Source organism: Eublepharis macularius, chromosome 1 (genome assembly GCF_028583425.1).
Source record: "Eublepharis macularius isolate TG4126 chromosome 1, MPM_Emac_v1.0, whole genome shotgun sequence".
Taxonomy (NCBI): Eukaryota; Metazoa; Chordata; class Lepidosauria; order Squamata; family Eublepharidae; genus Eublepharis; species Eublepharis macularius.
In genome coordinates, this window is record NC_072790.1 from 77,318,511 (window position 1) to 77,343,062 (window position 24,552).

Here is a 24,552-nt window from a genome sequence, read left to right on the forward strand (position 1 = left end):
TATATTGTTACTAGCTGCTGAGAAAATGTTCACCGAGTTCAAAGTGAAATACAAAACAGTAATCTGGATAGCATTATACCTAAGGATATATGTACCTATTATTATGCTAGCTGTCATATGACAAAAAAATTAAAAAGAACACTTTAGCCGTTTGCCCATGGCCACAATCAGTGACGCAGACGGGAACAGAATGGAGTACATGTGAATGTTATGAGGTTCAAGAACAGACATGCCGCATTGTTAGTGACAGCAACAGAAGCTTAACTTAAAATTGTGCTATTCAGAAACTAGTTTGATAGGCATTAATGCCACCATAACATTCTGAAATGCTTAATTTAAAAGTGTTCTAAATATAACTAAATGGTATCGGAAATATGTATAACTATTTCCTTTTTGGCCGCCCTCCATACATGTAATGTCTAAGTTTGTTAAGAGACCAGATGGCACAGAAAGATTACATTAACAACTATGATTAAAGGGTCAGCGAGAGGTCCAATTCCGATCACTGTACATTGTGTTTTAAAGTAAGCATTATATTTTTTTAAATAATGAAAAAATGAAAGCAACTTTTATTTTTGTTTCCCCCCCCTTTGATCTAGAACAAAGTTGTGCTGTCATTTGACTATTACCATGGGTGCCACCTTGCTTCTGTATTGGGCTAATCCCCATGTAGCTAAAAAAACCCTCAGAAATGCCATGAAACAAAACGTGCCTACACTGAACACAGGTACCGAGTGTGAAATAAATGTCTACTGTTCAATTTTAATTTCATTTATTTATACCTAGTTTTTGATGTTTACACATATGCATATGAAGGGTGCATATTGCATATGAAGGGTGTCTGTCCATTTTGCTGGAAAGGCACAATCTACAATGATGACTTGTGTTGGCTGGCTTTCAGCCTTTCAATGTTTGGACATTCCTTGGAAGGATGGAACTCACTGAGGATGATATCCCAAAAATATCAGCTTTAGCTACTGAAGAGTTACAAAGAAATGTTTGTATTATAGATTTTCCTTTTTGGTTCCTTCTTTCAAAGGAACTAGAAGGAAATGAGACACAGCACACCTGACCCTACCTCTCTCTATTGCATTACGCTAGAGTTCAGCACAAGAAGCTGTAACAAAAATCTAACAGGCAATCCTCTGCCAATATTCCTAACAATATAGCACAGACCATTGCCAAGAGTTGTGAATAACTGCAAGCTGTAGGAAAGATGTAGAGATGAACAACTATAAGAAATTTCTCTATGGGTCATATTTGATATTAAAAAATCAACTATATATAATTGAAGTGGAGGAAGGATAAATCTTAATCCAGGCATTTACTGCCATGGAATATTGTTACCTAGTTAATATTTTAACCAAACAAGCCAGTTAATATTGTCAGGCAGTTAATATTTTAACCGAAAGAGCCCATTTCTCAATCCGTAAAGAAGGAGCAGACTTCATAGTCTGACATGAGTATTCACATACATGAACACCTGAAGCTGCCTTATACTAAGTCAAGCCAGTGGTTTATCGTGGTCAGTACTGTAGTCTACTATGATTGGCAGCATCTCTTCAGGTTCTAAGGCAGAGGTCTTTCACATTGGGTCAGATGCCTAGGACTGATCTAACGCCTTCTGCATTAGGTTGCCAAGTACCCTGGTGGGAGCAGGGAATCCCCCGCTCCCAGCCTCTGGCCCCCACCACCACATATCTGGTTGGCAGGGGGGAAAGCCTGGTGGACAGGCCTGGGAAGCAAAAAACCTCATGGGCCAGTGCATAGCGGGAGCACTCTCACAGGCCACAACAACGTCACTTCCTTAAGTAATGTAATTGCACCCAGCAGCGAGCATGATCCTGAACTTCACAGTGGCCCAAAGTACACCCAGCACCTGCCAGGAGCGCTTGTGCACTTTGCGCATATGAGGAGGTTTCCCCCAAGTAAGAGCCAGCTCCTCCCCCTCCTACCGGGAGAGTAAGGGGACCTGGCAATCCTATTCTGCATGCAAAGCTACTCCTGAGCTATGGCCCTACCCCAAACACAGGAAGTGGACTACTGATGAAGCATATCTCATATTTATTTGTCTCTGGTACTACTGCTGGTGCACAGTTACTACCAATTTTACCCCTAAGTGAATGGAAATTGCTCAATAACAGTGGCTACTTGATAGTCCTATTGTCTTTCTTGAAGATAAGCATCTGTGATTGTCGGTGTTTTTTTTCTCTGGCTTCAGGCCAAAGAAAATTTTGCATCTTTGTGTGATATGCTAGAATTAACTAGAGAAGGGTGCTCCTAGTTATTAGTTTAGTTCAGGGAGGGAACTGCATCTATGTTGCTAAATATGATTTTATCACTAGTCTCACAGCAACTGAGCTTCAACAAAACACCCTGAAGAAAAATAGAAGTGGTTCCTCCCTAGGTCTAACACAATGCAATGGGAAGGAACTGATATGGTTGTCATCTGTTCTGATAACTTACAGTGCTGCCCACATCCTTAAAAAAATTCTGGAACTCACTGCTTTGAACCCATGTTATCTACATTTCAGCCCCCGTGAGTTCTCACAAATGACTGGAAACAATAATATAACTGGCTGTGAATTGTGTGCAAAAATTGTGGATACACATCTATTTCAAAAATATGATAGCTTCCTGTTGCTACATATTCTTTCAAAATCTTTTAAACTTCATGACGTACTCATGCCTGATTCACATATGTACTCTGTGATTTAGAGCAGAACTACACCTTAAATTTATTTCAATGATATATATTTTTAGAGACATTGTTTCTTTTCCAAATATAGCTGCTAGAAATATGTTTTGCAGGGAATAAGAACACAGTGTGAGGGCCTCTTTAAACCTTTCCTCTCCTGCTCTTTCTAAGGTGACCAACTTCCAGGTGGTGGCTGGAAATCTGAAATTACAACTGATCTCCAGGCTACAGAAATAAGTTCCCCTGGATAAAAAAAACAAACAAACAAACAAAAAAAGAAATAAGTTCCCCTGGAGTATATGGCTACTTTGGAGGGTAGACTCTATGGCATTATGCTCTGTGGAGGTCCCTTCCCTCTCCAGGCTCTACCTTCGAAATCTCCAGGAATTTTTCAAACTGGAGTTGGCAATCCTGTATCTTTTTCCCATTGAAAATATCACCACTAAGTCACTGTTATTTCACCGGGGAAAATTATGGCTATTTCTGGGTTAAAATAGGAAAAAAGGAAACTAAAGTTGAGGAAATATATTCCAGTGGAAGAAAATGTGAGAACACTTAAGGACCAGCTACTAACATAATAGTCAGAAGTGAACTGAATGGGAAGGTGGTGGATCCTCCCTTTGGCCATATGTGGAAAGATAAAGCTCAGAGGAGGGGATTTCATGCCAAATCTTTGGAGCTAGTGGTGGCTTATGTGTTTGGTCACACTGAATATTCCACCACTGGGCACTGCTGAAGCAGAACTTGGTGTGGGCATAAATATTTACATCACTTGCTGGCACCATGTTCTGCTAGCCATTAAGTAGCTGTGAACCTGCATAGGAATGAGGTATAAGCATCTCCACTGCCATCTCCTGATGCCCTTTGGTCAGGGTGCCACACCCCTTTCCATTCAGAGGCACTGGACTCTCAGTTTTGGGTCTGGGGATATCCCCACAAACTGCTGCTGGCCAGAGCTCCAGAATATTCTGAAGCTTGTTTGCAGGCACAGAATCCACATGTAATATTGAACACAGACTACAAAAAGGGGTATTAAGGGTAGTTCTACCATTAATAAATGTATGAAAGTCAAATAGGTCTCGGGTAATTTTCATCACACCAAGACAGACAAACAAACAAACAAAAGATATGTTTGGTGAAAGCTGCCATAGCTAGCAACATCTGGTTTTAGGTTGTCCCTATACCAGGAACCTTTTCCACCCAAGGTGATACAGATCTTATGATATAGATCAAATGCAAGTACAGTACAGTAGCATCTACAGAAGAAAGCCTTTGTATGGAAGCTCTATTTAATAAGTGGAATTCAGAGCTGGTTTAGGTCAACCCATAGGTCCCACATGATTGCTCTGGGGGAGGGGGGGTGTTACAAGACAATTGGTTACTGTGAACTGGCTTAGGTAAGGAACAATATATTCCAGAAAGTACTTAAAAAGTAAAACATCTTACTAGACAGTAGTCTTACTATTTTATTCTAGAGTAGATAGCTTGAGGAGTGTGGTGTATATTAGACATGGGCATGAACCAGAAAAAACCCGAACCATGAGGTTCGTGGTTCGTGGAGTTTCCACAAACCATGAACCACGAACGGGCACGGAACTGGCCCAGTTACGAACCAGTTCGTGGTTCATGGGATTTAAATCCCCCTTTCTGGAAGGGAAAGGGGCATTTAATCGTTTAAAGGGCCCTTTCCTGCCACTTGCAAGTGGCAGGACCCTTTAAACTATTAGCTGGCAGGCGGGGAAATCCCCCCTGCCACCTGCCAGCTAACAGTTTAAAGGGACCTGCCACTTGCAAGCAGCAGGGCCCTTTAAAACTCCCCAAAACCTAGTGCCTACCCCCAGTCCCTGCTCCTCACCCTCCCTAAGCCCCAGCCCCCCACTTACCTTCCCTCTGATGCTGGAGTGGTGGAGGCCTCCTTCGCTGCCCTGCAAACCCGCATGACAGAGGAGAAGGCCAAAAACGACCTTTCCGCCTCTCAAATGGCAGCTGTGGCTGCCATTTGAGGGGCAGAAAGACCATTTTTGGCCGCTGCTCTGCGTGCCACAGCTACCATTTGAGAGGCGGAAAGGTCATTTTTTGGCTTCCTCTGCTGCCCAGTGTGCCCACAGGGCAGCAGAGGAGGCAGAAAAGGGCCCTCCTGCCCATCAAATGGCAGCTGTGGCTGCCATTTGAGGGGCAGGAGGGCCCTTTTCTTCCTCCACTGCTGCCGCACGGGCCTGTGGGGTAGTGGAGGAGGCCTCCACCACCCCAGCATCAGATGGAAGGTAAGTGGGGGGCTGGGGCTTGGGAGGGGGTGAGGGGCTGGGGGGGTGAGGGCTGGGGTTGGGCTGTTTAAAGGGCCCGGCCACTTGAAAGTGGCAGGAAAAATTTAAATGGCCATTTAACCTGGGGAAATGGTATTTAAACTGGCCCTTTAATACGAACCAAATGAACCAGTAGTCCAGTTCGTGGAAGTTCATGGAAACGAGCTTCCATGAACCCTGGTCCATGAACCCCGAACCAGGCTGGTTCGTGGGTTTTTTTTGTTCGTATTTAGGTTTGTGCCCATCTCTAGTGTATATGCTTTCACATTTAATGAGTTAAGTTTAAATAATGCTTCTGCTGCAATGGAAAGTGTTATAACATAATAACTAAGAGACTGAGCTACAAATTACCAAGTCCCTGTTAAAAGAATCTTGTGTCTGATAAGCATTCACAGTGTGACCACAGAAAAGTGTCAGCACAACGTTTGCAAAGCAGATACAATAATAATGACCTACTTTATACAGTTGTTGAAAGGATTACAGAAAATGTATGTAAAGTAGGTTTTGGCAGGCAGCAGGAGACCTGGGGCGGGGGGCAAGATGGGGACAGTCATTGGTGACACTGTGCCATCACTTACTGGAAAACTTGGACTTGATATCACACCTCTTTAGGAATTGCCAAAAACTCTATATAGAATTTACAGCATATCCTAGAGAGGACTGATATTACTTCTGGGTTTCCCGTGCTCTGAGTAGCAGTAAGAAACAGCTGGGATGGAGAATCTCCCACCCCTGCAGAGGCCTGGCAACCTTGATGTAAAGGGCTTTGACAACTAACAGTTTTATAAAAATTCTAAGTATCATATTTACCCCAAAGGAAAACGACCCTGACTATAAGATGACCCACCCCTTAAAAAAGGCATATTTACATTAAAGAGTTTTAGTACTATATGTAATTATAACCTGAACCTCGGGGTGTTACTCCTGTGGGAAAAAAATCTCAGGAGAAATATTTAACATATGCACATAGGATCTGTCGATACATTCTGTTTATCCTGAACAGTTGGATTCAATATCAATACTACTTCAATACGAATTTCATACTTGTATATTAGGTAAAGGTAGTCCTCTGTGCAAGCACCGAGTCATTACTGACCCATGGGGGGACATTGCCTCCCAACGTTTACTTGGCAGACTTTTTACGGGATGGTTTGCCATTGCCTTCATCTATACTTTACCCCCAGGAAACTGGGTACTCAATTTACCAACCTCAGAAGGAGGGAAGGCTGAGTCAACCCTGAGCCTGCTACTTGAACCCGGCTTCCGCCAGGATCAAACTCAGGTCATGAGCAGAGCTTGGGCTGCACTACTGCAGCTTATCACTCTGCACCATGGGGCTCTTGTATATTAGCTATTTTTATATTTCAGTTTTGCAGACAAAAGCTATGTATTAGTAAATGTTGTATTTAAGTGGATGCTTAATGATATTTTAGGCAAAAGTTGTCCAAACATGACCTGCTAAAGAAAAATGTTCTGTGATTACAGTTTTTTGTTCCCAACTACAAAACCACCCAAGGCAGAAAATTGGCATGGTATATTCATCACACAATCAAAAGGCCGACTGACAGATAGGTATCAAAAGTTACTACTCACTCTGACTTCATATTCATTATCTGAGTAATCCACACTCTGGCAGATATAGCTGTATCCTCGAGCTTTTGATGCCATAAATAACTGAAAATATAAAGTTCACAAATTAGTTTTCCACAAACACTACAACTATGATTCCTGAAATCAATTGCCACTTTAAAAATGCATGTAAAACAATATTTACTAAAATGTTGCATGTCTTCCAACATATTTCTTCAAATAGGGCTACAATTTCACTGTTCCCCTAATCATGCTCCTTCTCCTTCCCAGCATGCTATTGTTATACCTAATGTGGTATTACATAGCAGGCCAGTCACTTCGAACTGTGGTCCTCACATGCATTAATTTAGAGCTGTCAGAAGCCTACTTCTTCCCCATGCTCCTGGCATTCAGGTTATTCGTAGCAGCAGCAGGAACAGAGCTGTGTACAGCCGCTTGGGCAAGGTGGGCTAAACAGAACTGTCTGGAGAGCTCTTTGTCCTCTTAAACTGGCAGATTTGAACTTGAGCCATCCTAGCCCCATTCTTTTCAATGAGAAGAAAACTGGTTTAAGAGTAAGAATGTCATGCAGACTGTTCTTCATACAACTGATGATCTTTAACGAAGGAAGCTAAGTTCACATGTAACCTTCTGGAAGTGCTGGCACCCTACTGACCACTGTAGGAAGAAGACAAGCCCGAGGGCTCCCTCCGCACTGAGCAGCTAGGAACTGTGAGTTCAGCCTTCAACATGCATCAGTCTCCACATCTTTCAATCATTATTGATATAATAGCCAAGACTCATCTTAAAAATGTACCAGAACACTTTTAAATTATGAACATGGTTTACATTTAGAATGCTTCAGAGAAATACTTGGTCCAGTCAGTGACTAGGATATAAGGGAGCCTTTGGTGAGCGGAAAGCATTTCTTTTGAAAAGTTGTGAAGAAAGAAGGGGAAAGTTCACCAATTTTTCTTCCCTGATGAATGACCCCATACCATTTGAAAGGTTGTTCCAACCTTCAGGGGAGCCTATTCATGAGGTCCGGGATATAATGGGAAAGCCCCATTCTTCTGCTCATAGAAGTTAAAAGTGTTTTCTATCTGGCTGTAGTCAAAAGGTTGGGGCAGAGGATTCATAGTCAAATCTTGGGGCTTTCCCTGTGGATAAGGTTTGATAAAGGATATGCTGATGACACCCAGTTACACGTTTCATTATCTAAGCCTCCAGAAGCAGCCATCTTTGTCCTGAGTCAATGTCAGTCTGCAGTGGTCAAATGGCTAAGGTAAAGCAAAACACACACAAGACAAAGCTGAAAGGGGTTGGAAAAGCTGAGGCCTCAGAGGGGGCTGTGCTGTTCAGGTAAGTCCGTCCCTGTTGGACTCAGTTAAGAGTTTTGGAGGGGATGGGTGGTAGCAAAAGGTGCTTTTTATAAGTTACATTCAGTTTAGAGGATTGTCCCCTTTTGGGACTCAGTGAATCTGGCCACACTGACATGTAACTATAGCCTCAAGGCCAGATAATAGTAATGCATTCTATAGAGGGTTGCCCTTGGTGACAATTCAGAAACTTCAGCTATGGGTGTGCATTCAAATATTCCCCAAATGAAAATATATCTGAAATTCACTGTTTCAGGTTGACTTGGGGATATCCAAAATGATGCTTCCAAATAATCTACCCATCTATGTCCCTTTAAAGTTGAAAAGGAAAGACTGAACTGCTCCTGGACTTACCTGGCTGGCAATTGCCCTGCTGGTGGTTTTGGAGGAAGGCTTCTGGAATCCAGGTCTACCCCCTTTACAAAATAATAATCAGTAGACCTGACCCCCAGAGGCCAGGTGTACCCAATAGCTTTGAGATACTTCTGAGAGTTACTGTAGCATAGTGGTTAAATGGTTGGCTGTGAATCAACACTCTGCAAGTTTGAATCCCGCTTCTGCCATGAGCTCAGCAGGTGGCCTTGGGTAAGCCGCTCCTCTCAGCCCCACATCTCCAACTGTATTGTGGGGATAATAACAACACTTTGTTCACTGCTCAGAGTGGGTAAGAGCAGTACATAAGCACACTGTTATTATGGTTTCTTTAAATTTTAAAGGGACATTATTTTCTATGGGAGTATACATGGGCTCTGAAAGTCTGGAAGCCAGGTCTTCCCATAGAACAGCCCTCCAATTTCCCCTCTCTTTCTCTCTGGCCAGTGCAAAATAACCCCATAACTCAAGAGATTCCTCTGACACTTCTTGCATTAGTGGAAAGATCCTTCCTCCTGACAAAAGCTCTCGTTTTAATGTAAGACAGTTGTAGGATCCAATCCATTGTATATAATTGCCATTCACCATAATGTTAATGGAAAGATTATTGTCTATGATAAATCATTGTTCATACACATAAACTGCTTGGAAAACCAATTTTCACCAACCTTAATTTTTAAAAAAAGAGATTACAAAAATTCTATCCCCCCCGCAAAAAAAAAACGTTAAAAGACCCTCAAGACTTTAGCTTCAGCATTCTAGTTTACTGTTTTGAAACGAAAAATAATCTGAATGATTAAATTATTTCATTCTCAAATGTGTCTGGTGGGAGCCAGGGCTGAATTGTTTAAAATACTTTGAGCAGGCATACTAATTTACATTATCCCTGCCCTTGGTTTGTACGGGGCTCACTAGTTAGAAGTGCTGAGACAGCCATACACTTCTTGTATAGTTGGCTCAGGAGGACACTGTCTGATTGGCTCCTGGTGTTTGTAAAAGGCCTTCTGGGTAACAGTTGTGCACACACAGTGAGATGTAGATATTCTATATGATATATGAAAAGTTACACAATAAATTATGTGCAATATAATATGGAGTCAGTTCATAGTTAAGAATAGGTACAATGAAAACTAAGTCTAAAATATATGGAGCTAAATTCCACTTTAAATTATTCTAGTATTTCATTACAATCATTTCTGCTTTCACTGATTGTCCTAAAGGCACATCAATGTAAATATCCTAACATATTTTTGTTTTCCTTTTTTAGCATTGATGAGAACATATGTCTAATCTAAATACAATATACTAGTTTCAATCACAATTCAACTCACATATAAAGATGTACTCACTCCTCCGAATACATAAGAAAATGGTATGATTAATTTAAGTGATGTAACTGGAAGTCTGAATCATAAATAACTAGTCAATACATAGAGACCAAAAAACAATGGTACCTCTTTGAAAATATAGAAGTTGAGTAGAACCATTCCAAAGTTGTAAATAATCAACAATGATCGTAACTGGAAAGGCTCCCTTGTCTTCATCCATTTGGGGCCCAGCCAAACAATGAGGAGGTAAATGGTGCTAATAGTCAGTGTGGGAAATGGAGATTGCATCAAGAACCAGTTGTCAACCCGTTTATCTAGGGGAAAACAGAAGCAGAGAATGACTCAACAAGTTTTCTCATGACAATTTCATTTAAATAGCTTTGCATAACATTATGATAACTGTTGCATAAATAATGAGTAACATATCCAAAATATTCTATATCTTTACAGATTATTCTATATTTTCCTCAACTGTAACAAAAATTACATTACTGAAAATTCTAAACTGATAATATCTGCCTTGTATTATCACATAGTAAGACTGAATGACTAACATACTAAAAATAGTTGAGCAGATAATGGCTCCATTTAGGGGGAATCTCAGATGTGCTTGGTAACCAAACAGTACTATTACTATTGTCTTGTCCAACTCTATCACTTTTGCCTAGAGTGCCATATTCACGATCCCCAGATCTGGGTAACCTCACCTGCACTTTATGTATTTTTGCTAATAATGCAGATCAAGCACATTAACTGCTGCGTTTTCTACAGATGCATTGCATTTCTTCTGGTTAACTACCACAAAAAAGCTTGGAGAAGGATTACAAAAAACATATCTTTATCTGACACAACGCTCGTGCCTAAGACAACAACAAAGGTTGCCTGTCAGAAAGAAAAATGGAGCAAGGACCTGTGCCCTCTAGTCTCTGGCTTTGTTCCTCCAACAGCACATGGATGTGCAAATGGCAGCTCCTGCAAAGGAAGTTCATGATTGTTTCCCCCCCATATTTAATAATACTTGTATACACATACACTTCTGTAGGGTTTAGGGTTGTCAGATGGCCTCCCAGCTAAAACCAGACAGGGACCCTATCACTCACTTTTTGAAATTTTTTGGGCATGTGTGCTTCTGATTCCTGTGTGATAACATCACTCAATGACATCATTGCTGCCCCAGCAGCTGGGCCGGGCACTTCTCCAATGCTTGGGGCAAGCAAGATCACCACTTCCTGGGCATGGAGGAGACTGGCCCAGCTGATTACTTCTCTGACACTTGGGGAAGGGTGAATGAACTTGCTGCTATCCAAGTGTGAAGGAGGCTGACTCAGCTGGGCACTTCCCCCATGGACAAAAATACCAGACATTTGTACGTCCGGTATTTTTACCACTTTCCCCCTGAAGAGCCAGATAAAAAAACAGACTGTCCGGTAGAAAATCAGATACCAGGCAACCCTAGCAGCCTGAGTAAAAATGGGCAGGCCTTACAGTCAGCTGAACTAAGGATGAAACTAGATGTGACAGTGTACTTCAGGCTGCCATGAGGAGGTCACCGCCATTTTAAAGTGATTTTAAATGCCATTAGGACCTGATCCTGATTGGATCTGCAGAATGGAAGACTGAAGCATTCCTGTTTCCTCCTCCCCATGCCTTATCAAGTGCTGAAATGGTTGTCCTCCGTGGCTGTTTCAGCACTTGAAAAAGCATGGGGAAACAAGAGCTCTGTCCTGTGGGCCCAATCCTGATTGGCATTTAAATTACTTTAAAATGCCAGCAGCATGCTCATAGTAGTCATGATGGTGTCATGTCTAGTTCAGCCCTTGAGCCCAAACTAGACGTTATGTCTGACATACATCAGGTCAGCAAGAAAGGTGTCTAGTGGCATCTTAGAGACCAATGAGATTTTCAGGGTATATGCTTTTAAGAGTTAAAGCTCCCTTCCTCAGATGGTGAAGAAGAGAGCTTTAATTCTCAAAAGCATATCTTACTGGTCTCTAAGGTGCCACTAGACCCATATCTGGCTGTTCTACTGAAGAACAACATGGTTACCCACCTGGAACTAATGTCAGGTCAGGGTTGCTGACTTTTTTTCTTTTTACAGTTACATGTGATGTCAGAGAACTAACATTCCCAAGCCTGCTGGGGCCTGATGCAGCTCGGGTCTTGGAGGAGCTTCTGTGTTGTTTCCCCAAGCTGTTTTGTCCCACTGTGAGCATGCACATGCACTGACTGATGCGGCTGCCTTCCTCGTGCTTTCAGTGGAGTTTCGTTGGCTTCAATAAAACTGACTGTGAAATGTGAACAGGACTACAGGCTTAAAGTCTTATTCTAGCTTACTCAGAAGTAAATCCTATCAATTTACACGGGACTAGCATGCAAACAAACATGCACAGCACTGCATCCTTATCATCTCAAAGATCTTCCAAGGACTCAGTTATGTTGAGTACATAGATTTTCTCCGCAAAAATCACATAACTGACTACAAAACTCCATCTGTCCATAACCTAAACCCACTTCAAAGCAGGCTATAGTGCTGATCCACCCCCAAAACAAGATTGCAAAACCCAAATATGGTTTTTAGAGACATACCCAATCGAAGCATAGGAGGAAGATTAGTATACAGAAGATACTAGGAATACTATGAGTCCGTTCAGATATAAAATGAAACCATACCTTATTTTTAACTGTGGTTAGTTAGTTAAATCAGATAATCAGTGAATCTTGGATCGTTGAAGCAAATCTTGGGAGCACAAGAGCACAAGGGGAGCTCTTTCCCCTGCCTCCCCACCAGAGATCTAGCTGATATCACAGCCTGCCTTGCAGCACCCTACTGAAAGAATATCTTTACTGCAACACCAGCTCGCTTATCGTTGGCCCCCAGAAGCACGAAGACAGGGAAGCTTCTCTCAGGAAAGTCCGGCCACTCTTGGAATGGCAACAGACCACTTGGAGGTCACCTATGGAAGGTACAGGCTTTTCCAGTAACTTGTTCCTCACCAAACCACCAAGAATATAGTTCTGCTGCTGATTTCAGTTCAACCTTAGATGCAAACTCAATTAAACCCCTTCCCATGTCCCATCTTTGCTTCAAGAAATTCATGATGCTTGCATCAGACACTAAACCTCTCCCCACATGCTTCTACACATTTTTATTTCTATTCAAATACCATTTCCCTGCCACATGTCTAGTGAGTTCACTATTAGAGTACTCAACCTTTCAAAAGCCCGTTGAAAAGCACGCATTCACTCGTACAACAAACACTTTTCTGAACATAGAAAGCAAGTAACAACTGTGAATGCTAACTTAGATATGTTGGATATAAAAGGGGAGGATTCATACGGTGAGGTAAAGACTCTGTGGTAAAGAGCCCTGTGACGCAGAGTGGTAAGCTGCAGTACTGCAGTCCAAGCTCTGCTCACGACCTGAGTTCGATCCCGGTGGAAGCTGGGTTCAGGTAGCCAGCTCAAGGTTGACTCAGCCTTCCATCCTTCCGAGGTCGGTAAAATGAGTACCCATTTTTCTGGGGGTAAAGTGTAGATGACTGGGGAAGGCTATGGCAAACCACCCTGCAAAAAAGTCTGCCAAGAAAACATTGTGATGTGATGTCCCCCAATGGGTCAGTAAGGACTCGGCCCTTGCACAGGGTATTACCTTTACCTTTTACCTAAATACTCTGTAGGATTCCCCCCACCCAAAGTTTGAAACCTGGCTGCATAAAAAGAAAATAATTACAAAACTAGTAACTATTTTTTAATTTTTAGATCAACTAAATTATCTTCGATATTATTTCCTGTTTCCAAAGACAAGTATCAGATCAGCAATAAGTGAATTAGCAATAAAAAAATTATTGTATGTGTTGCTTCTTCAAATTAGCGAGTTCCAATGTGCTTCAGTCTTGACGCACTTTAAATAGAGAATGCAGACCATGGGACTCAATAACTTTGACTACTAATTTTGACTTTCAAAGCATTTAATAAAGCCAACCAACAACACAAAAGTAAAGAAATCACCTGAAAGGGTATTTGTGTGCCCTCCACTCTCAAGGAGCTAGAGACCAGGTAGTGTCACCCAGGTTTCCTCCTTTTGTCTTCCTAATGCACCATCTGGAATTCTTTTCCAGTACTGAACATACAAATGTCACTTTGTCTGTCTTAAACTTATGAATGGAGATTGGGAAGGGTCATCTTTTATATTTTTTAAAAGACAATTATTTTGGAATAATTTGGCAAGTCACAAGAAAACGTAAGATGCTTTTCTTTAAAACCATTGGCTTTAAAAAGCCACTTAAAGCCTAAGAAAAAGAAAAGTCAGGGTGCAACTACATGACATACTCGACACATGCTGGATCAGAGGTGCATCACCGGACTTGCAAACAGATGTTCAGTGGCGGACTCAACTTATACAGCACTCATACACAGCACTGAACAAACAAGTGATTTTTAAAGTGAGTTCCCCGATGTCTGGCTATGATTCCAGTCATGTCCCCATGACCTAGCACTTGTTGGGCATATTGTGTAGCTCAGCTCTCCAACAGAGCTACTAATTGCTTCTATGAGCCCACAACAAGCACAGAAGTAGCTCTGGGCAATAGAAAAGCATGCATTACCTTGGGATTCCCACACCCATCAATCATAGATGTGACTTCTTTCATTGGCCAGGACAAAGGGAAGGTGAATGGGCCTGTTTCTGCTCCATAAATAAGGCAAGAAACTTTCTGTATATTTTATAGAGAAGAGATGGCCACACCAGGAAGCAGAACAAGAAAAGGCAAAAAAGGAATTGGTGCAGTGGGAAAAAATATTTTATTAGACTTAAAAACCCCAGGTCTTTCCAACTGCACAAAGTGCTTTTTTGCCTTTTCTTGTTCTGTATATTTTGACTTCCATGTCTAGATAACCTAGATATTTGCTTGGAAGCAGATCTAAATTCTCTGCCTTTGCAAGTTCCTTGCCTGCTCTCTCCAGTTGCACTCTGAAATGGTCCCTCAAATTTTGCTCTGCCATAGGGAGGTCCTCCTGGAGCAGTACAAGGAGGGGTTAGAGGGATACTTATAGAGTAAGTAGGTCAGGCTCCCCATTCCCTGCTGCCCCTCAACAGGGCAGGGGTGGGGAGAATAGGAAGGCAATTTGACATTTTGCCAATGTGCTCCAACACTTCCAGCATGAAACAAGAAAAGATAACATTTTGTCAGTGTGACACTCTGGGATTCACCCCAAACTTCATGATTTAACCATAGAGCTTTGGGTGAATCTTAAAGTGTTACCCTGACCTGATGATGGCACTTCTGGTTTCATACCAGAAGTGTTGGTCCACATTGATGCAATACCAAATTGTTTGTTCCCACCTGCCAAATTCTCCCACTGGGGTGCCAACGTGGTCAAGTCTGTTTTGGAGGGAGAAATTGACAAAAGTCACCTCTCCCCTTGCACATGGGGAGTATCCTGTATCTTTTCTACAGGATCCAATCTTTTATTTTTATTTTCTAAATGACAGCTAGGAACCCAGGACAGCTAATGGGCCAAACCAGTACTTGAAGGCATGCCCAGATTCCAGGTAAAACTCAGCCACCTGGGCATTATGGCAACCCTACATTTTCCCTCTCCTCATTCAAACGCAGGCAGAAAGCAGGTGGCAGCTGGGTCCCAGCCGTGCTGCTCAGTTGCCCTATCAGTGAGTGGTGGTGGTTGCTAGAAGATCAGCAGCCACTGGCATATAGGAAACAGGGATCTGACTGGAGGTGGCGGCTGCTCCTTGTCCTAGATGTTCACTCACCTAAGTGGCTTGCAGAGACTTCAATCTTGCCCACATTCAGCAAGACAACAGAGGCAGGGGCTGCTGTTGGTGTGCATGCCAGAGATCCGCGCTTCTCCTTGGGCCTCAACAGCTGCCAGACAAAGGTCATCCCTGACTGAAGATATATTTAGAGAGCAATCCTAAGCAGGTGTACTCAAAATCCTACTCAGGACAATTCAGTGAGTAGTTCCAGCAGAAGAAAACGAGATCAGTGCTTCATGTGAGTCCACCATAAGGGGGAAAATGCCAGGCAGAGCAGATCTATGTAAAAGGAGTCATAAAGGCAAAGTAACATAGAACATGAGAAGCAACAGTAGAATTTGTCTACACTTGTACTCTTGCCAGATCTCTTTTATTACTGTCCCAGAATGAATGGATGAATTAATTAATTAATTTCCAATGTGTCTGGTTCCTTTCTCTTGCATACACTCTGGAGTTATTTTCTTTATTCCTGAATGTGTGCGATTTCACAATAAATTTAATTCAAAAAGAGGATATAGAATTCAGTTTTTTTGGGAAGAGCATGAGGGAATATAGCTGTAAGCAAACTAAATCTACAATATTTCTTGGTGAAAATGTTAAGTTGTAGAAATTCTGGGGAGGGGGGATCTTTTTCTAAAATGCTCTAAAAATGGGGTGGGAATATGAAAGACTGGACCAAATCAATCTTACAAAACCTTATATGAGTGTAAGTCATACAAAGAAGCCAGAAAATGAAGTGCAAACACTGATATATCAAAAAATGCTCTGAAGTCACAGCCCAAACATACAACCAGCAATAGCTAATAGTGTAATTAATGGCTGGTCTGGATGTACCAGAGTGCAAAGCAGGTAAATACAATTTTCGTATATTTGGAAATGCAAAAGGAACTGGCAACATTCAATAAGATGTACAGATAAGTCAATTTTTATTTTATTTATGTCATTTATAGTCCAACAGTCAACCAAGTATTCGGTGTGTACCTGCTAGCAAAAAACAAATTTCTGATCAGTGCTTAGTTTAAGGACATCCAGAAGTCTCTGTATTACACAGAATCATCAATACATTGTTCCAAACATCAATGTTGTCTATCTGAGCAAATTAAAAAAGAGTGCCACAACAGATTTATAAAATTGTGCACAAAATAGGGAAAATCAATTGGTAGGACTTTCTTGCTTTTTGTTCAGTAGTAGAACTTACGGGCAGTCGATTCAGGAGAAATTCTAAGAAGCACTTCTACACAGTACACATAAATAACTTATGGAATTTACTATCACTAGATGTAGTTATGACTACTATCTTAGATGGCTTTAAAAGGGGCTAGAAGTGTATCAATAATCTAATGAGACCTTAATGGTCGGTTTCATTAATACCTCCGAATGACAGTTGTTGAGGGGTAAGAGAGAGAGAAAATTATTGTCCTCATGTCCTATTTGAGGGAGTCCCAGAAGAATTTTTTGGGCCACAGTGCAAACCTCATGTTAGATAATTGGCCTGATCCAATAGAAGTGATTATATGGTTGTTGTGGGTTTTCCGGGCTGTATTGCCGTGGTCTTGGCATTGTAGTTCCTGACGTTTCGCCAGCAGCTGTGGCTGGCATCTTCAGAGGTGTAGCGTCTTTTGGTGCTACACCTCTGAAGATGCCAGCCACAGCTGCTGGCGAAACGTCAGGAACTACAATGCCAAGACCACGGCAATACAGCCCGGAAAACCCACAACAACCATCGTTCTCCGGCCGTGAAAGCCTTCGATAATACAGAAGTGATTATACATTCTTACATATTCTTGAAACAGGAAATTTATGTTTTTTCTTATTTGGCTAAGTAGCTGTAAAAATTATAGTGTGGTATAAATTAAGGTTCGCTTCCTTTATCATATCAATTACTGAAGCCTCTCATAGCAGCCAGTCTCAAACACAGTCCAAACAACTCATCACATATTCCTACTCACATCATAACTTCTCTCATTTAAGGAATGGAACGGGGTGGGGGTGGGGAATTAAAATCTGGAGCAGGTGCAGTTGCCAGCCTCCAGGTGTGGTTTGGTACTCTCTCAGAATTACAATTATCTACAGGCTACAGAGAATGGTTTTCCCTGGACAAAATGGCTTCTTTGGAGAGTGAACTCTAAGCCATTACAGCCTGTTGAGGTCCCCACTCTTCTTAAATACCACCCTCCCTAGGCTCAAACCTCTAATCTCCAGGAATTTCCCAGCCTGGATTTAGCAATAGTAGGGGAAGAAGTAATCAGGTTTAAACAGCAATTGTTCTTCATCAGAACAGATTGCAGGCTATTTTATTTATTTAAACCATTTACCTGACTGCTTTTCTTCCACATGGAAGTACTGAAGGGGGGTAATAAGAGGTAAAAATAATTGGTATTATTTTTACCAAGAGTAAAACTAGTAGTTTACCAATTCCTCTACAACAATTGTAATGAGCTTTTACAAACATAAATGTATAAAGGACAAGGTGCTTAGACACCATGAGAGCCAGTGTAGTTAGAATGTCCTTCTAGAACATGGAAATACCAGGTTTAATCATATAAGCTCCCATGAAATTCACTGGGTGACCTTGGTCCAGTCATACTCTCAAACTAACTTAACTCACAAGTTTATATTTGAGGATAAAATGGAGAAGTGAGAATCATGTATGCCACTTGAAGCTCCACAGAATGGGTAAATTGTTTTAGACAGATACTGGCATCAAATTCTAGTAAGAAAGCATAAAGCAGTGTCTCCTCTGTTTCTACCACCGACATCACAGAATTGTCTTCTGGTCAATACTGACAACTCCAATATGGTGCAGATGTGACCTTACGATGTATGTGTGTATGCCAGTGTGGTATAGTAGCTAGAGTGCCAGACTATGATCTGTGTGATCAGTCACATGCTTCTAACCTACTTCACAGGGTTGTTGTGAGGAAAAAACAGAGGAGAGGATAATTATGTAACCTACTTTGGTTCCCCTTTGGGGAGGAAAAGCAGGGTACAAATGAAGTAAAAAATAATAATAAAACAAAAGACCTACTTCATTCTAAACCATACCTATTTTCTTTTTCTTGTAGCAATCTTATGTTAAGATACATTATATCAGAGAGAAAGATAATCTGTATTTACTTCTGATGTCATAATCTATACAGGTAACATTATGCATTCTTATAATTTTAAAAGAACATTTACAGTGTGTTTATATACCAGTCTTCTAGACAGATTAGTGCTTGCTCAGAGTGGTGAACATAGTCACTAGTATTATTATCCTCACAATACAGCTGGGGCTGAGAGGAGAGGCTTACCAAAGGCCACCTGCTGAGCTCATGGCAGTAGTGGGATTCCAACAAGCAGAGCGCTGACTCACAACTCAACCACTATGCTACAGCCGCTCTTAAAATCCACATTGGCTAGACACCATGTCTGTCTAGTGCAACCTACAGCATTTAACAATAATCAGAATTAAATACTTTAGAGAAGTATTGAAACAACATGCTGTGCAAGTCTAGAATAACCAACCCTATCCTAACTATACATATAAAAACATTTTGCACTTCTGCTAATTAATCTAAAATTATTTGTCTGAAACTATACATATAAATGTGAACTCAAACTTTGTACCTTTCAATCCTCAGCACTTCATTTTTTTGGTAAATTCAATTGATTGTAGTGGAAAATACTTCCATAAAAAAGGACTTTAAAATTCTGGCTCCGAAATTTTTAGGGCAGTTGGTAAAGTCCAAAAAAAATTATCCAAACACACTACATATTCAACTGCCCTGCCCAGCCCTGAATCTCCCCAGCCCTGGATCTGAAATGAACTATACTTATTTATTTATATTTTAATGACCATACTTTCTAATTATTACTACCACAAAACCTAACGCTAAACTCTTCATATCAGGATTTGAGCCAAGTAGCATCTTAGAGGCCGACAAGATTCAGGGTATATGCTTTTGAGAGTCATAGCGCTCAAAAGCTTATACCCTGAATCTTTCAAGTGTCAGAACTTTGACTCTTGAAAGCTTATACCCTGAAAATCTTGTTGGTCTTTAAGGTGCTGCTGGACTCAAATTCCACTGTTCTACTGCAGACCAACACTACATGTTCTAGCCCCCTTTCTGAGGTAGCGAATCCCCCGTGCCCACCTGTCTCCTGCCAGTAGGTTTGCCAGATGTTCAGTTTTTACCCAGACTGTCCGGTATTTTCTTGGACAGCTTGGGTGAAATTGAGTAAAAATTCTGAACACCTGACTCCTCCCTTGAGGAAGCAGAGAAGGGACATGACCATAGATGAAAACCAGACAGTTTGCAAATACCTGAGCAGTTGCAGATCTAATCAAGCACATGAAAGCAATTTACAAGTGCCAGAGTGGTCGTTAAGCGACCAGCTCTCTACCAGGAATCAACCTTCTGCAAAACAGACCTCAGTTTCTGCAAAGCATAGCTCAGCTCAGTAAGCGCAAATTACCACCTTTGCAAGCAGTGGGCTCAGGGCTGCAAGAGAGGCCTGTGCAGAAGAAGAGTATGAATTCTACAGGCACCTGACCAAGCCAAGGCTTTCCCACTTTTAAAGGGGGGGAAATCTCCAGGCCACAAGAAGGGGGCAGGGGTGGAGGGTGGGAGTGGGGGATCCCCTGCCCCCAGTGGGGGACTAGAAGCCCTATCGCAAGGAGCAAGGGAAGCACTGGGGAGAAGCACACCTTCCTGCGTTCCTCCATTGCACTTGAAAATCATGTCATTTTCCAGCATTATGCGTGTTGTGTTGAAGCCAATTAATTAAAAATCTCCACAAAATGGGTGATTTTGAATGAATCCATCTTTAGCACAACCCGAAGCTCCCCCAATTGCATCAGAAAACAACCTAATTTTCCAGCACAACAGGGAACCTGCTGATCACTCTGAGGCCCAATTAATTAAAAATCACCCTTTTGGAGGCAATTTTTAATGAATCTGGCTTCTGCGCAACCTGCAGCTCCTCTGTTGCGCCAAAAAATGATGTCATTTTCTGGAGGCTGGGAGCAAGCACTTTGCACTCATGCAGAAGTTAAGTACCCCACTGCCCCCTTGTTTGGTCCTAGGGAGACCTGGCGACCCTAACCAACATGGCTACCTATCTGAAACTGAATTCTTCCTACTTTCTTGTCATTTCTTTTAAAACTATAACAAAACTGTCATACCATATAAATAAATACAGGTAACCCAGATTGTCATTGCAACAAAAAAACCTAACGTCTTTTCCTCACCTAAACAAGATTTGTACTTCTACTGAGAATTACCAAAAGAAACTTACAATAAATGACTCCTGAAAATTCTAGGGGCCACAATGAGATTTCTAAGTGCCCAGGTGCCCTGGCTTCTGGAATTTGTCAAGCCCTGCCTTAATCATTAATTCTCTTATCCTCAAGAGTTTTTCCTAAGCATTTCTTCTCAAAGGATCCTACCTGAATCAAGCTGTCAACTAAGCATTTCTTCTCTCCCAACTGTCATCTCAGTGGTTAATACACTTCCTTTCCCCATCTTCATTTTAGAATTCAAAAGGTTTGACATATTGAGTATGCTCAGAATTGAATTACTTGATTTCTATCATTTGAATTATACCTTTATCCCAAAAGCTCTTTCAATATACTAAAGACATAAGTATTAAGTATCTACTAGATAAGAAATTGTATTTAAATATGGACTTAATGTCCATGTGCTCATCATCCTTAAACATAAAAGCTGAACTGTGTTCCCTATGACTCACTTTTTATCCTGGTGCAGGCGCACTGAGGGCCAGGATATAAAAAGTGAGTCGGAGGAGGCAGGTCTCTGAGGGGCTGCAAAGCCAGCAGGGAGGTGAAGTGCAGGGGAGCCTGCCAGTGGGGTGGTGAAGAGTGTGGGAGCCCTCCTGCGCTGACTCCCCACTGGCTCTGTGGCTGCTGAGAGGCCTGCTGGTGGGGAGGCAAAGCACAAGAGAGCCCTCCTGGGCAGACTCCCTGCTAGCTCTGCAGACACTAGCTCTGCGGCACAAGTGAGCCCTCCTACATGGACTTCCCACCAGCTCTGCAGCTCCTGAGAGGCCTGCCAGCAGAGTGGCGAAGAGTGCAGGAGCCCTTCTGTGCGGACTCCCCGCCGGCTCCATGGCCTGCCGGCAGGGAGGCAAAGCATGAGGGAGCATCCTATGCGGCCTTCCCAACGTCTCCACTGATTTAGTCCTAAATCAACCCCATAAGTTACCTAGGCTGATCGGTACTGGCAAGCCACCAAAGCAACCATGGCTGAATAAGGATTTGAACCAACTAAGATAAATAAATAAATAAAATATTAAAAATAAAATAAAAAATAAAAAAATAAATAATAATAATAATAATAATAAAGGATTTGAACCAACTCATTCTAAATCCAGAATCTTTATTTACTGCTGCACATTGCATTCATAGGGTATATGTATTAACATATATTTTGTATATATTACAAAACAAACATGTAAAAGAATATTTTATCATTTGACCATAGTAACGTTTGGACTACTGTACACTTGTGTATTCCTGAACTCACATCTCCTGGTTTTCAACTGTACTCTTTATAAACTGGGTAATGCTTTCACTATTTTTCACATAACTAAGATGAATGTAGTTCCTCTGAGGGTCTAGAGAGCACATTTCACAGGTTAAAAGTGTGTTCCTGTGACATTTTCTGGCAGGGGATGTCAAGAATTTAAGAACATAAGATGAGCCCTGTTGAATCAGACCAATGGACCATCTCGTCCAGCATCCTCTTTCACACAGTGGCAAATCAGTTGCCCCAGAGGGCCAACAAACAAGGCATAGAGGCCAAGGCCTTCTCCTGATGGTGCCTCTTAGCACTGGTATTCACAGGTTTACTGCCTATGAATGTGGAGTTGCCTTAGTCATTATAGTTAGTTGCTTATCATTGACATAGTTCTATGCTTTAAATAGTGCATGTATTCTTCTGTGTGAAAACATGAGTTTTTGCTAGGGGGACTAGGTGTCCTACTGTAGCAGGAGATCTCCTGCCTTCAGTCCCCTGGTGCTGCTTGGTGCAGCAGTAGGAGAAATCGGGGCAGGGGGAGAGAAGTGATGTTGTGGCAATGCCACTTCCAGTTATGTAAGTAGGAGTGATGTCACACATTGCTGTGACTCTCTAGCAACCCCTTGAAATGGTATAGTAAAACCATAGAGATTGGTGGGATTGCTAGAGCACTGTAGCAACACCATGATGTCATTTCCAGTGATGTGACCAGATGTCATAGTGTAGCATTGCACATCAGTGGCTCAAAGCTTCCAGGGGTTCAAGCCCAACCCTAGTTATTCTTATCTCTATTACAGAATATCACAATACTTGAAGATGCACACATTATTTCTCTGCTTTTCTTGTTATATACATACAAGTACTTCTGTAGATTAATTTACAATTAACATCAACAATAAGTACAAGTATTTTGTATAAATCAAACTAATATTTGGTTTTTACTTACAACATGATTTACACTCCTATATTAACATATGCAGTTAATCTGATTTCAAAGCTTACACTCCATACACTAAAGTGCAAATGCATTGATAGCACATTCAAAATACATATATCAACAAGTCAAAATATCATACAGTCCATATCATACATGTAGAACAATGAAAATTCAAATCGATATGCACTCCTTCCTTGTAGGTATCAGAAAGTCCAGATAAAGAGTTCCATGAATGGCTGTGATTAATCCATCATTCTAATAAGTTGTCTAGATCCAAAATATCCTATTTCAAAACAATTCTTTTTCAAAGAATCACTATCAAACATCAAACATTCAAATGTATAGAAGTGTCATTCTTTTTTTCCAATTCAGCATTGCACTTTATGGTTGTACATGCAATATGCTATAGACCAATTGAAGAATTCCTTTTGGGACAGGTATTTGAACACTAGCACTTTATCAGTTTGAAATAAACAATCTTTAATCTAAATGGTTTGGTTATGCATATGGTACTTTGAGAGGTGTTTTCCTCGGTAGTATGGAATGTAAACTTTGAAATCAGATTAATTGTGTATGTTAATATAGGAGTGTAAGTCATGTTGTTGTAAATAAAAAACAAACTAGTTTGATTTATACAAAATACTTGTACTTATTGTGGACATTAAAAGTAACACTTAGTAAGTTTTTGCGGTCTGAACTTGCTGTTTGGCTTATTTCCACAAAACTCTATCTTGTTGGTTGATTAATTTACAATGGCTATTGTCAAATCAGATGGTTTGAAATAAAATAGATTTAGGGGGAAACATTTAATTTGTTCTTGTGAACACAAATTCATATGGCCAAATCCTACAATGATTTTAAATATATGTATGTCTTTCATATTTTTCCACATCAGAAATCAAACATTCATCACTTCAGTTGATCTGTAAGTTATATTTTATAACATGTAAAATCAGAACTATTCTTACATTAATTCTATTTTCTCTGCTAATTAATGGACAGTAGAGGGACTATATACACTTGACAACACTGACAAAATAACGTTAGATATGCAAAAACCTATAGATATATCACACAGAGAAATGTAGCCTCCTCTGAGGTCAAATATAAACAACTGCTTCATTTCAAAATTACCAGTCCCTTTACCTGATTAGAACTGACAGTGACCAAGTGGTTCAGTGGATTAATGTATTTGTCTTTCAAATCCTAAAACTCAGATTCTAATTTGATCACAAACAAAATGGCAGCGCGTTAAGAAATAGCTCAAAACAAACCTTTCTTTCTTTTCTGCTCTTATGACTAGTCTTAAGCATCAACAATACAGAAGAACAGAAAGCAATTATAATGATAATGGCAAGAAATGATCAAGAGCACTCAGCTGTAACACCGTGTTGTCCAGATCTATAAATTAGATTTAATCACCTAGAAGAAGAATTTGGCTACTGCCAGAGTAATAATATGACCACAAAACAAACCACATACAAACCTTTACCTATACCTAAGATGTAAAAGTGAACTGCAAGTTTGCTGAATGACTGCAGCCCAATCTTCTGCACATATATGCAGAAGTGTGTGTAACTAAGTTCAATGGGCCTTACTCTCAGGTAAATGTACACAGGACTGCAGCCTGCATTTTGCAGCTATGAAAACAAATATAAATACTGATTTTCAT

General features: G+C 41.0%; 1 protein-coding gene across 1 annotated transcript in view; it reads right to left on the reverse strand.

Moving 5' to 3' along the window:
• Nucleotides 1-24,552, reverse strand: part of ELOVL4 (ELOVL fatty acid elongase 4) — a 50,839-nt gene that overhangs the window by 13,804 nt on the left and 12,483 nt on the right. The window contains exons 2-3 of the mRNA XM_054982067.1: nt 9,776-9,963; nt 6,595-6,675 (exon numbers count right to left, since the gene is read on the reverse strand). Coding sequence (XP_054838042.1) covers nt 6,595-6,675; nt 9,776-9,963 — 269 coding nt within the window. The remainder of the gene's footprint in view (nt 1-6,594; nt 6,676-9,775; nt 9,964-24,552) is intronic.